General features: G+C 39.4%; 2 protein-coding genes across 5 annotated transcripts in view; both read left to right on the forward strand.

Moving 5' to 3' along the window:
- Positions 1 to 2,856, forward strand: part of ARID4A (AT rich interactive domain 4A (RBP1-like)) — a 75,089-nt gene extending 72,233 nt beyond the window's left edge. For all 4 annotated transcript variants that reach the window (XM_011961891.1, XM_011961893.1, XM_011961894.1 and 1 more), the window contains one exon: positions 856 to 2,856. In XM_011961891.1, coding sequence (XP_011817281.1) covers positions 856 to 959 — 104 coding nt within the window. In that variant the 3' untranslated portion in view covers positions 960 to 2,856. The remainder of the gene's footprint in view (positions 1 to 855) is intronic.
- A 2,036-nt stretch (positions 2,857 to 4,892) lies between these two features.
- The window catches only part of TOMM20L (translocase of outer mitochondrial membrane 20 homolog (yeast)-like), a 23,552-nt gene continuing 13,996 nt past the window's right edge, over positions 4,893 to 14,448 (forward strand). Inside the window, exon 1 of the mRNA XM_011961982.1 lies at positions 4,893 to 5,022. Within this exon, the coding sequence (XP_011817372.1) occupies positions 4,893 to 5,022 (130 nt within the window). The remainder of the gene's footprint in view (positions 5,023 to 14,448) is intronic.

The following is a 14,448-nucleotide window of genomic DNA, read 5'->3' on the forward strand; positions in this document are numbered from 1 at the left end:
TTCCAGCATTTAGGAGGCTGGGGCAGGAGGATGGCTTGAGCCCAGGAATTGGAGACCAGCCTGGGCAACATAGCAAAATTCCATCTCTACAAAAAATTAAAAATTTAGCTGGGTGCAGTGGCATGCACCCATAGTCTCAGCTACTTGGAAGGCTGATGCGGGAGTGTCACTTGAGCCCCAGAGGTTGTAATGATACTTGAATAAACAAAAATTAAAACTTCAAATAAAATAGGAAAAATCAGGGAAAGATTGGCAGAAGACAAGAGTTTTGCAAGGAAAGAGAAGATAAAAGCAAAGAACTTAAAAAGTGGCAAAACACCTAATGCTCAAAGTACTGATCCCTAATCTGTGTTATGTCCTCCTGGAGAAAATTACATTAAAACCATTTGAGGACTTTTTGCTTATCACACATTACTTCTGTCCTGATCTCCATGATTCTGATACCTGTCAGAGGAAATCCTCTGAGTTAAGTTAATTCTTTTATGGTCCTATGACCCATAGATAAAGCAGAAATTCCCTATGGTTCTGTGTTTATCTCAGGTTGACCTTGTTTCTGATTGAGCTAAGTTCCTTCAGGGGATCTCCCAACTAGATGTTTAAGAGTTTTTGTCTCTTTAATCTTTATATTTTATGATGTCTTTTTAAGTGTTGAGTAGTACCTAACTGACCAAAGACTAACTCCACTTAATTGAGCCAAACAAAATTTTTGCTGACAATTTGTTACTCCTTCATGTGACATATAAGAGGCCTGTGATTAAGGTGAATAATGTTAAGGATTTTATTTCTAATTTGCTGTTAGCTAGGTATCTTTGTGTAACAGTTTTTGGATCTAACATAGTTGTTTTGATTCCACAGTGTCTCATGCGGGAGCCTCCATGTCATCTGCTTCATCAGACACTGGAATGAGTCCCTCATCATCATCTCCCCCACAAAATGTACTTGCTGTAGAATGCAGGTGATAAACATTTTCTCTACCTTCCCAGCAGTTTCCTGCCATGGACATAAATCCCCAGACCCTGAATTACAACCACAGAAAGCACTCAACTGGTTTGACATTGCTAAGTATATCCTGTATACTTTTCCAGGCTGGATTGTATCTATTCCCCTCTCTCTTTTTTTTCTTGTTGCAAAAAATAAGCTGACTAGTAAGTGAAGGTTAAGCAGCCTGCCATATTTGTCATAATTTTTCCTCTTTACTTTTTTTTTCGTTTGTTGTGATATAGAACAAAGGGCACTTAGCAAATTTGAATTTGTATAATAAAGCTTTCAGGTGTTATAGAAATCATAGACAAGCAAGTGCACATGATAAACATCAAAATATTACCCAGCTGAATAGTTACTGCTGCACTTTCACTAAGATGTATTTGAACACTTGGTGAGTAGGGGGTTTATGTTGTGTTTTTTTCATTATTGTTTTTTTTTTATTTTTGTGGAAGCACTTGCTATTTAGAACTGCCAAAGTATATGTTCAGCAGTGTGCCCAGGATTAAAGGTGTAAATGGGACAAAATAAATTGTGAAAGGAAGTGTAGTTGACTGAAAACTACAGTTGTAATAAGTCTTCCACTTTTTATAGGATTTTTGAGCACACAATTATGCAAATATTTTAATGTTTATTAATGTTTACAGTGGAATTGTGAATAAGTTTTCAGTGGACTATCTTATCCCTTGACAAAAATATTTTGTCTTTTTTCTATGTAATTTCAGAGTTTTTATTTTGTTACAAAAAGACAAAAATGAAATATATAACAACAAGGAAGTTATTTAACAAGATTTCTAAAGCTGAAAATTTTGTGTAAAATAAGGTATTATCTTGCAACTTGTTAAATATATTTATTCAGACATTGGATGTTGTATTTTTATGTATTTTTTAAAATATTAATAAAATTGAAAAAAAGAAAATTCTAGGTTAATTCACTCTTTGGATGACAATAGCTCTCAGCTGTCCTTTTTACAGGAGGTTGCATCCTGCAGCCTTGCCTGTGTTAAAGGGAGTCTGTCTCAGTCCGTCAAACAGTATAGAACTATAAATGGGCATCTGGATCATTAAAGTATGTCCTTGTTTAGAAACTTTGGCAGTCCTAGTATTTAAACTGTTTTGAGGATCAAATTTTTGGTTGCCCTTAAGATACTTTGTCGCAGTTTTTATGTTTGCTATACTGCCGAATGAATTTATATCTCCCAAAGTTGAGATGCAACAACTAAGTAAAGCAACTATGTATGCTTTGTCTGTGAATTGTTCCACAGACTGATACATTTTGTAAATAATTCTTCCAAAATCATGTATTTAAAGCAGTTTTGCATATACATTATGTAAAAAGGTGATTTTTTAAAAGCAATTTTTAAATTCCTGTTTGTACATTGAAAGGGGTTTTTTTTTAAAACCTCCTTTTCTGTGTTTAATATGCTGTAGAATAATAACCTAGATGCTCTAGACTGTATATCAGGATCTGATTTACAAGAAAAAGTCAGAGCTAAACACTAGTGATGGCATAGCATTACTGAAATCATTGTTTCTTAATTTCATTTTACCACATTGTGAACTTGTGATTCAGATTCCATTTTCTCAGAGAATTAAAAACAAAAAAAGTACTCTTGTAAAATGCACTTTTCTGTCTTTTCTTTGCAAAGCAGAAGTATTTCAATGTAAAATAAAAATGGAGCTCAGTGGGCAGTATTAATAAAGGCCATGTTTTAAACATAGGCTTTATACTTTTAGTTTTATTTTAAGTGATTGCTTTTTTCCTAAGTGCTAATAACTTACAGTTGGAAAATCAGATGTCACAAAACCAAGCATTTTAGTATATTCTTCAGCCTTTATAATAAAATATTTCTACTAATTATAAAAATGAAAAAAGAGTGTCATTTAAATCCAGTTGGACCTAGGAGGCAACTTTAGATTTATACATTAAATATTTTAATGATTTCCTTCTGTAGAAATTCAATAAATGTGAGATAAATAAGTTATCAGCTTGAGTACTGTCCCTTCTAATTGATACAAATTTGGTCATGAAGCATTGGGATGTTACTACAGAGAACAAAACTGTGTATTCATTGAATAGATACACATTGTTAAAATCCTTTTATCTGGAGGCTGGAAAGGATTATGAAATTAAGTGAATATTGACTAAGTATGACATTTCAAATATTGAGCATATTTTGAGTTTAGGTAAACTTTGAATAGATACCTCTTACATGTGACTAAGAAGGTAAAAATATAGGCCGGGTGCGGTGGCTCACACCTGTAATCCCAGCACCTTGGGAGGCCAAGGCAGGTGGATCACAAGGTCAAGAGATTGAGACCATCCTGATCAACATGGTGAAACCCCGACTCTGCTAAAAATACAAAAATTAGCTGGGCGTGGTGGTGTGCGCTTGTAGTCCCAGCTACCCAGGAGGCTGAGGCAGGAGAATCACTTGAATCCGGGAGATGAAGGTTGCAGTGAGCCCAGATCGTGCCACCGCACTCCAACCTGATGACAAAGCAAGACTTTGTCTAAAAAAAAAAAAGTAAAAATATAAAGACACTCTAATATAATGGAAGTTGCCATCTATAAAATCGTTATTTAAAAGATGATGGAGCTTTCTGTTTTAATATTGCATTGCATGCTTTTATTTATTTCAATTTTTGAAACAGGGTCTTGCTCTGTCCCCTGGGTTGGAGTGCAGTGGTGTGAACACGGCTCACTTCAGCCTTGACCTCCTGGGCTGAAGCGATCCTCCCACCTCAGCCTCCTAAGTAGCTGGGACTGCAGGCATGCACCACGACACCTGGCTAATTTTTAAATGTTTTGTAGCGACAGGGTCTTGCTATGTTGCCCAGGCTGGTCTTGAACTCCTGGGCTCAAGCGATCCTTCTGCCTCGGCCTCCCAAAGTGCAAGGATTATAGGCGTGAGTCATTGTGCCCAGCTGGCCATTGTGTGCTTTTATTGTTTGTTATTTTGTGTTCAATTTCTAGTTTTCTTCTCTTTCAGTAAGAAAGATGGTTGCACTTAGCATATTAAAAGACTACTACATACTATGCCTTCTATGAAATTGCTTTAAGTTATGAAAATCTATGTGGATTGCCCAGTTAATTTGCTTATATACCTTTCTTTTCTTATAAGCCCTATAATTTTTTTTTTTTTTTTTTGAGACAGTCTTGCTCTGTTGCCCAGGCTGGAGTGAGTGGTGCGATCTCCGCTCACTACAAGCTCCTCCTCCCGGGTTCATGCCATTTTCCTGCCTCAGCCTCCCAAGTAGCTGGGACTACAGGCACCTACCACCATGCCCAGCTAATTTTTTGTATTTGTAGTAGAGACGGGGTTTCACCGTGTTAGCCAAGATGTTCTCAATCTCCTGACCTCGTGATCCGCTCGCCTCAGCCTCCCAAAGTGCTGGGATTACAGGCGTGAGCCACCGCGCCCGGCCTTGAGCCCTGTAATTTAACATAGCTATCAAGATTGTGAAAGCATTCAAAGCTATATTCAACCATGTATAAAACCTATTAACAGAATTCATTCATTGATGATTTATTGAGTATCTTCCATGTGCTAGGCATAAGCTTAAGGCCCAGGAGCCACAACGGTGAACAAGACAGAATAAAGTCCTTCTCTTCATGGAATGTATAATTATGGTATAATGATAGATATAAACAGTTAACTCATGTAATTATTATTTTTTTATTACAGTCTCTGCTTATCCAAGCTCATGTAATTGTAAGTGCAGGTATAATAAGCATATGAAGTTATGGTGTGCCGTGAGATAATGATACAGAGCCCACTAGTTTGAAGGCAGGGGTGGTATGGAAAGGCTTTGCAGAGAAAGCAACAGTATAACTGAACTCCAGTGAAGATTATGAATTGGCTGGGGAAGTAGAAGGAGAGCTATGGAGAGTATAGTGTTCCAGGAACATGGGGGAGGAGAGATTGGTAGAAATGGTCCAGGTAATGAGCCAAGGCAAGAGTAGACCTGATGCAGGATCCGAGTCAAGTAGGACTGAGAGTGGTAGGGGAACAGGAGCAAAAGGGACAGGTGGTCAAGGTTTGAGCAGTTCCCTACCACTCTCAGCCCTACTTATCCGGAGCTGTCTCAAGAGCCACTTTTCCATGAAGCTTTTGCTGACTTCTCACTACCACCAGAATAGTGCCCTCTTCAATCTGTGTTATTTTACTTGACAATTTACCTGATGTTTACTTGTGCATGTGTGTTTCTACCCTACTAGATGATTGAGTTCTTAAAGCCAGACGTTTGTTTGTTTTTTAGTAGAGACAGGGTTTCACCACGTTGGCCAGGCTGGTTTCAAACTCTTGACCTCAAATGATCCACCCGCCTTGGCCACCCAAAGTGCTGGGATTACAGGTGTGAGCCACCATGCCCTGCCTAAAGCCGGACATTTAAAAGAGGTCTTTAGGGTAATTTTTTTGTTTGTTTGAGACAGGGTCTTATGTTTGACTACTGTCACCCAGCCTGGAGTGCAGGGGTGTGATCATGGCTCACTGCAGCCTCTATTTCCCTGGCTCAGGTGATTCTCCCATCTCAGCCTCCGAAGTAGCTGGAACTATAGGCGTTCACCACTTTGCCTGGTTAATTTTTTTATATTTTTAGTAGAGACGGGGTTTCGCCATGTTCCCCAGGCTAGTCTTCGAATTCCTGGGCTCAAGCGGTCCACCTGCCTCAGCCTTCCAAAGTGCTGGGATTATAGGCGTGAGCCATTGTGCCAGCCAACCTTCTTTTCACAAAGTAATTTAAAAAAATCATTTCAAAAGTGTTAGATTTGTTTAACAGTCTGATCTGAAAATATTCCTAAATTGATGAGCTTTTTTTTCCTTCTCTCCTTGTTCTTCCTTTTCCCATTACTTTCATGTGGTTACACACAGATTTTTATCACATTAAAGGAAGAGTACAATAAGTGATGACATCCATCATTAGTGAAGGTTGGTTGACTCTTGGAATGGAGTTCGCCCTAATGAGGAATTTGTAACAAATACATGCTTTAGAGTAGAAATTTTTTTAGTTCTTTAAATTTTATTACAAAATCAAATGTTTTCCATGTTGACAAGCACAAAAAACTTATTTTATTCATATAGCTCCATTATGTATCTCTTTAAACAGAACAAGGGCAGTGCTTATAATTTTGGTGTTTGTAGTTAACATAATTATGAAGCTATCTTCATTTTGTAATCTGTGTCATGCAGAATTCATGTTGAAAAGTTCTTTTGTAAAAAGCTTAAGGAACTTCCACATAGATACAATAAATGATTACTCTGTACAAGTAATTGGATTTCTTCTCGAAGCTAAATTACATTAAGCAAGACAATCTGATTCAAGAATCCCATCATTTTAGGGTTGCCAGAGTGAGTAAATAAAAATACAGGATACCCAGTTAAATGTGAATTTCAGAAAACAGATACTTTCCTCACATAAAGATATCCCATGTAAAAATGGTTATTTATTAAAACACACTTAGGCTGTGCATGGTGGCTCATGCCTGTAATCCCAACACTTTGAGAGGCTGAGGTGGATCACCTGAGGTCAGTAGTTCAAGACCAGCCTGGCCAACATGGCAAAACCTCATCGCTACAAAAAATACAAAAATTAGTGGAATGTGGTGGTGCATGCCTGTATTCCCAGTTACTTGGGAGGCTGAGGCAGAAGAATCACGTGAACCTGGGATGCGGAGATTGCAGTGAGCCAAGATAGTGCCACTGCATTCCAGCCTGGGCAATAGAGCAAGACTCCATCTCCAAAAAACAAAAGGCCGGGCGCAGTAGCTCACGTCAGTAATCCCAGCACTTTGGGAGGCCAAGGTGGGCAGATCACAAGGTCAGGAGATTGAGACCATCCTGGCCAACATGGTGAAACCCCGTCTCCACTAAAAATACAAAAATTAGTTGGGTATGGTGGCACGTGTCTGTAATCCCAGCTACTTGAGAGGCTGAGGCAGGAGAATCGCTTGAACTAGGAGGTTGCAGTGAGCTGAGATCGTGCCACTGCACTCCAGCCTAGCAAGAGAACAAGACTCTGTCTCAAAAACAAACACCAAAACCTCAGACTTAACTGGGTATCCTGTATTTTATTTGTAAACCCTTTACTAGTTGCCCTTCTGCTGTAACACAAAACATATATTTATTATCCTTAAAGAACTTTTTTGGTCCCAGTTGGAGGGTAACACATTGCTAAGGTTTTCTCTTGGTTTCCAGGAATCAATGTGCATGGGCAGCCCATCACTGATTTTTTTTTCTCCAATAAGTTTTTGGGGGATAGGTGGTGGCTGGTTACATGAATAAGTTCTTTGGTGGTGATTTCTGAGATTTTGGTGCACTCATCACCTGAGCAGTGTACACTGTACCCATTGTATAGTCTTTTTTCCTTCATCCCCCTCCTACCCCTTCCCCCAAGTCCCCAAAGTCCAATGTGTCATTCTTACGCCTTTGCATCCTCATAGCTTAGCTCCCACTTATGAGTGAGAACATACAATGTTTGGTTTTCCATTCCTGAATTACTTCACTTAGAATAAGTCTCCAGGACTGCTGCGGTGGTGTACGCCTGTAATCCCAGCACTTTAGGAGGCCGAGGCAGGTGGATCACCTGAGGTCAGGAGTTCGAGACCAGCCTGGCCAACATGGTGAAACCCTGTCTATACTAAAATAAAAATTAGCCAGGTTTGGCGATGCATAACTGTAATCCCAGCTACCTGGGAGGCCCAGGTGAGCCAATCACTTGAACCTGGGAGGCGGAGGTTCCAGCGAGCCAAGATCACACCACCACACTCAAACATGGGCAATAGAGCAAGACTGTCTCCCCAAAAAGGAAAAAAAAAAAAAAAGAATGGTCTCCAATTCCGTCCAGGTTGCTGCGAATGCCATTATTTCATTCATTTTTATGGCTGAGTAGTATTCCATAGTATGTATGTACTACAGTTTCTTTATCCACTAGTTGACTGATAAGACATTTGGGCTGGTTCCATATTTTTGCAATTGTGCATTGTGCTGCTATAAACATGCGTATGCAAGTATCTTTCATGTAATGACTTCTTTTCCTCTGAGTAGATACCCAGTACTGGGATTACTGGATCAAATGGTAGTTCTACTTTTAGTTCTTTAAGGAATCTCCACACTGTTTTCCATAGTGGTTGTACTAGTTTACATTCCCATCAGCTGTGTAAAAGTGTTCTCTGTTCACCACATCCTTGCCAACATCTATTTTTTTTTTAATTTTTTGATTATGACCATTCTTGCAGGAGTGAGGTGGTATCATATTGTGTTTTGATTTGCATTTCCCTGAAAATCAATTCTAGGTTACCAACTTTTAGGTATTTCTTTGAACCATCCATTCTTCAGCATTTTGTAGAATAAATTCATATGAGTGGAATTACTACCAAGTCAAAAAGTATGCAAACTTCTAATGGTATTTTCTGAAACCTTTTGAGTACTGATGGGAGTATAAATTTAGAGTACCTTTGTGGGGGATATTCTGGCAGTATTTACTGAGATTAAGAATGCACATATATCTGATCCAGTAATTCCACCTCCAGGAATTTATCCTATAGGTATTCTCACCCATGTGTATAATAATATATGTTCAAGGCTATTAGTGGCAGGACTGTTTGTCATAAAAATTAGAATTAACCAAAATGGCATCTCTACAGGGATACCTAAATAAATTGTGGCACACTGATAAAATAGATTGCTATGTATCTGAAAAAAGAATGAGAAAGCATACCGTATCTGTAGAAAGATAACTGATAACACTGGTTGCCTTTGGGAAGGGGAAACTGTAACTGGGGAACAGAGGTGGGAGAATTTTCATTGTAGTCATTTGTGTCCTTTATGTTTTGAACCAAAAGAAGGTATTATCCACTCAAAAATAGATTTGAAACTTCTTAAATGTCACTGAAATGAAAACAATAATTAAAAACACAATTTTAAAATCTAAACCTTTCACTTTACATAAAAAAACTGACACAGCGGTAAAGTGATTTGTCCATGTACAAATAGTTAAGTTATAAATGACTGTATTTATAAATTCCAATAAGAAGAATCCCAGATCCCAAAGGTTCTCTTTGCCCATACCAAGGGTTGAGGATGATGTGGAGGAACTAGAACTCTCATAGCCTGCTGGTGAGACTGCAAAATTGTACAACTACTTTGGAAAATGTTGTTTTGTTTTCCTTTTGATTCAATTCAGGGAAGAGTTAACGCTTTGGAAATTTGTTGACAATTTCTTAAAAAGTTAAACATGTGACCCAGTCATTCCACTTCTAGGTACTTACCCAAGAAATGAAAGCATATGTCTACATATAGCAGCTTTATAAATCACGGCAAAAATTTGAAACAACCCAAATTTCCATCAACAAGTGAATGGATAAATAAATTGTTGCATAGCCATACAATGGAATACAACTCACCAACAAAAGGAACAAATTGATAACACAAGCAACAAAATAGATGAATCTCAAAATACTTATGCTGAGTGAAATAAGTCAGACAAAAAGTATACACTCTGATTCCATGTATACAAAAATAGAAAATACAAACTAATGTATAGTAAAAAAATAAATCAGTGGTTCCCTGGAAACTTGGAGTGGGGTATGTGGAGGAGGTGGAATGGAAGGGAAAGATTACAGAGAGGCCCGAGGAAACCTTGGGGGTGATTCATGTGGTTTCATAGGTGAATACATATAGGAAAATTAATAAAAGTATGTGCTTCTATAAAGAAATACCTGAAGGTAGGGGGCAAAAAAGTATATACTTCTAAATGTGTGCAGTTTGAACATTAAAGGAAAAAAAACTTCCAAAATACAAACAGCATAGGAGACATGCAAACCCAAGGCCACTGTGGTTGGCTGATACTGAGAATAGAACTCAAGTTTAATCAAGTTGGTGATTTTTTAGCCTGGTGAATACAATGAGAGATTTCTACTTTTCTCCACCTAGGTATGTCATGGCCCTTTTGCACTTCCTTCATTTGACAAGAAATCTTAAAACCTTCCCTTTAACATCGGTCAGGAAGTAGATAGGCCCAGTATATTACTTTTCAGTGTTAAATATAAATGGAAATCCTACTTTATATATATATCTATATATTTTTTTTTATTATTATACTTTAAGTTCTAGGGTACATGTGCATAACGTGCAGGTTTGTTACATATGTATACTTGTGCCATGTTGGTGTGCTGCACCCATCAATTCATCATTTATATCAGGTATAACTCCCCAATGCAATCCCTCCCCCCTCCCCCCTCCCCCTGCCAGGCCCCAGTGTGTGATGTTCCCCTTCCCGAGTCCAAGTGATCTCATTGTTCAGTTCCCACCTATGAGTGAGAACATGCGGTGTTTGGTTTTCTCTTCTTGTGATAGTTTGCTAAGAATGATGGTTTCCAGCTGCATCCATGTCCCTACAAAGGACGCAAAATCCTACTTTTAACAATTTACCTAAGTCAATTTATGTACCCCTTCTTTAATATCTGAGCATTTCTCACGTAACTTTTTGAAACACCAATGCTATTAAGTTGAAATTTTTACTGTAATGACTGAGGTAGTCATCACTCTTGGGTATGACCTTCATTTGTTATTAAACTCTTTCATATACCTTTAATATCCCAAGATTACTGTGTTATAGTTTTATTACGCTTTCTCTGATCCACTGTGTCTCCAGCCTCCCCATCTGTTTTCTTCTCAAGGTTCCCTCCCTCCCTCATTGCCCGTAGCAAGTTTCATCTCCTTTTAGTCCTCTCTTGGGGCACTTCCTCAAACCTTTCATTTCACTTGGCCTCTGAAGGTTCTACTGAGCTCTATCTTACTGGTAATAAAGACATAAATAAGAGATAAGGAACTTGCTGATTTCAAAACCGATTGGTCTCATGTCTAAAGACTAATTGGTGTTGTCTAAGACAGTCCTAATAAAAGGACTTTACATGGAGAAATCGGTGGTTCCTTTTTTTTTCATTCACTGGCTCCTTCAATGAATACTGATAGAGTGCTTTCTATATACATACACTGCTCTGGCATAGTAGCATTTTAGCACAATGGACTCAATGTAGCAGTAATAATAGACTTCAAAAATAAACCATAGTTCTTTGAGGAGATCAATAAAATTGATAAACCTGTATCCAGGCTGATCAGGAAATAAAGATGAAGACATAAACTACCAGTATCAGGAATGAGGGTCGTGATCACTACATACTGTACCTATAGCTCTTACAAAGATAGGGCGGCCAGGCGTGATGGCTCATGCCTGTAATCCCACCACTTTGGGAGGCTGAGGCAGGCGGATCACCTGAGGTGAGCAGAGTTGGAGACCAGCCTGGCCAACCTGGCAAAACCCCATCTCTACTAAAATTACAAAAATTAGCTGTGCATGGTGGCATGTGCCTGTAGTCCCACCTACTTGGGAGGCTGAGGCACAAGAATCACTTGAACCCAAGAGGTGGAGGTTGCAATAAGCTGAGATTGCCCCACTGCACTCCAGCCTGGGCAACAGAGTGAGACTGTCTTAAAAAAAAAAAAAAAAAAGGAATATCATGTCATGAACATCTTTATGCCAATATATTTGCTAACTTAGCTGAAATAGAAAAATTCCTTGAAAGACACAAATTACCAAAGTTCACTGGAGAAGTTGATAACCTGAATAGCTCTATATCTATAAAGAAATGGAATTGATGTTAATAAAAACTTCCCACAAAATAACTCCAGATCCAGCTGGCTTCAGTAGTGAAGTCTACCAAACACTTAATGAAGGAATAATGTGATTCAAACTGAAGAAGATTGCTTCTAAGTCACTCTACAAGATCAGCATTACTATGACACTAAAACCAGACAAAGGCATTTCAAGAGAAGAAAACTAAAGACCAATATCTTTTTTTTTTTTGAGGCAGAGTCTCGCTCTGTCGCCCAGGCTGGAGTGCAGTGGCCAGATCTCAGCTCACTGCAAGCTCCGCCTCCTGGGTTTTACACCATTCTCCTGCCTCAGCCTCCCCAGTAGCTGGGACTACAGGCGCCCGCCACCTCGCCCGGCTAGTTTTTGTATTTTTTTTAGTAGAGACGGGGTTTCACTGTGTTAGCCAGGATGGTCTCGATCTCCTAAGACCAGTATCTTTCACAAAAATACATGCAAACATTTTAAACAAAATTTCAGTAAATAAAAGTCAACAACATATTAAAAGGATAATACAACATGGGCCAAGTGGGATTTATTCCAGGAATACAGGATTGGTTTAATATTTTTTAAAAATCAGTGAGGCATAGTGGTTCACGCCTGGCATTCCAGCATTCTGGGAGGCTGAGGCAGGAGGATCACTTGAGCCCAGGAGTTCAGGGCCAGCCTGGGCAGCATAATGAGAATGAGTCTCTACAAAAAATGTTTTTAATTAGCCAGGTGTGGTGGTGCATGTCTGTAGTCCCAGCTACCTGGGAGCTTGAGGTAGGAGGATTGCTTGAGCTCAGGAGTTCAAGGCTGCAGTGAGCTATGGTCATGCCACTGCATTCCAACCGGGGCAACAGAGTGAGACCCTGTCTCAAAAACAAAATAAAAACCAATGTAATTTACCATATTAATAAGTTAAAAAAGAAAAACCTTATGAGGCAGAAAAAACATTTGACAAAATCTATCTGTTCTCAAGAAATACTCTCAACAAAGTAAGCAAGCATAGAATGGAACTTCTTCAACTGACAAAGGACACCTATGTAAAACCTATAGTTAACATCATATTTAATGATGAAAGACTGAATGTTTTTCCTCAAGTTATTGATTGATTGATTGAGATGGAGTCTCACTCTGCTGCCCAGGCTGGAGGGCAGTGGTACAATCTTGGCTTACTGCAACCTCTGCTTCCCTGGTTCAAGTGATTCTCCTGCCTTGGCCTCCCAAGTAGCTGGGATTACAGGCACCTGCCACTACACCCTATTTTTTAGCACTACGGCTAATTTTTGTTTTTGTTTTTTTTCTAGAAGAGATGGGGCTTCACCATGTTGGTCAGACTGCTCTCGAACTCCTAATGTCAAGTGATCTGCCCGTCTTGGCCTCCCAAAGAGTTGGGATTACAGGCATGAGCCACCATGCCAGGCCTTCCTAAAGATTAGGAATGAGACAGATACCTACTCTAACTGGCTGCTGCATTTTTTTTTTTCTTTGCTTTTTTTCTTTCCCTGAGACAGGGTCTGACTCTGTTACCCAGGCTGTAGTGCAGTTGTTGGATCACAGCTCACTGCAGCCTCCATCTCCTGAGCTGATGCCGTCCACCCGCCTCAGCCTCCCAAGTACCTGTGAGTATAGGCCCGCGCCACCATGCCTGGCTAATTTTTGTAGTTTTTATAGTTATAGGGTCCCACTATGTTGCCCAGGCTGGGTTTGAACTCCTGTGCTCAAGTAATCCTCCCATCTTGACCTCCCAAAGTGCTGAGATTACAGGCATGAGCCACCACGCCTGGCCTCTCACCACTTCCATTCAACATTGTACTAGGAGTTCCAGCCAGAGCATTCAGGTAAGAAAAAGAAACCATATAGGTATCTAGACTGGCAAGTTTAGCAAGATTGTGGGATGCAAGTTTAATATATAGAAATCAATTGGATTTCTATTCACTAGCAATAAAGAGTGAATAATTGGAAATTTTACAATACCATTTACAGTACCATAAAAATATGAAATATATTGGGATAAATCTGACAGGATGGGAAAGACCTCTGTATTGAAAACTGCAAGATATTGCTGAGACAAAGACAGTCTTTATGAGGGACTATACCTTGTTCATGGATCATAAAACTTAGTATTGTTGAGATTCTTTGCTCCTCAAATTCAGTGCAATGCCAATAAAAATACCAGCAGGCATCTTGTAGAAATTGACAAGCTAATTATAAAATTCTTTTGGAAATACAAAGGACCTAGAGGAGCCGAAAAGAACTTTGAATAAGAACTAAGTTGAAAGCCTAGCATTACCTAATTTCAATCATTGTCATCAAGCTATAGTAATCAACAACAGGGTGGTACTGGAATAAGATGGACAAATAGAGCAATAGAACTGAATATCCAAAACCAAAAATAAGCTCTCATATATATGGATAAGTGATCTTTGACAAAGGTGCCCAGGCAATATGGTAAAGATAAGTCAGCCTTTTAAGGAAATGGTACAGGGCAGGCACAGTGGCTCACGCCTGTAATCCTAACAGTTTGGGGGCCCAAGGCAGGCGGATCACTTGAGGTCAGGAGTTAGAAACCAGCCTGGCCAACATGGTGAAACCCCGTCTCTACTAAAAAAAGCCCACAAATCTTAGCCGGGCATTGTAGTGGGCACCTGTTATCCCAGCTACTCAGGAGGCTGAGGCAGGAGAATCGCTTGAACCTGGGAGGCTGAGGTTGCAGCAAGCCGAGATCAGGCCATTGCACTCCAGCATGTGCAACAGAGCGAGACTCTGCCTCAAAAAGAAAAAGAGAGAAAGAGGGAGGGAGGGAGGGAGGGAAGGAAGGAAGGA

The sequence above is a fragment of the Colobus angolensis genome, unplaced genomic scaffold, assembly GCF_000951035.1.
Source record: "Colobus angolensis palliatus isolate OR3802 unplaced genomic scaffold, Cang.pa_1.0 Scaffold57, whole genome shotgun sequence".
Taxonomy (NCBI): Eukaryota; Metazoa; Chordata; class Mammalia; order Primates; family Cercopithecidae; genus Colobus; species Colobus angolensis.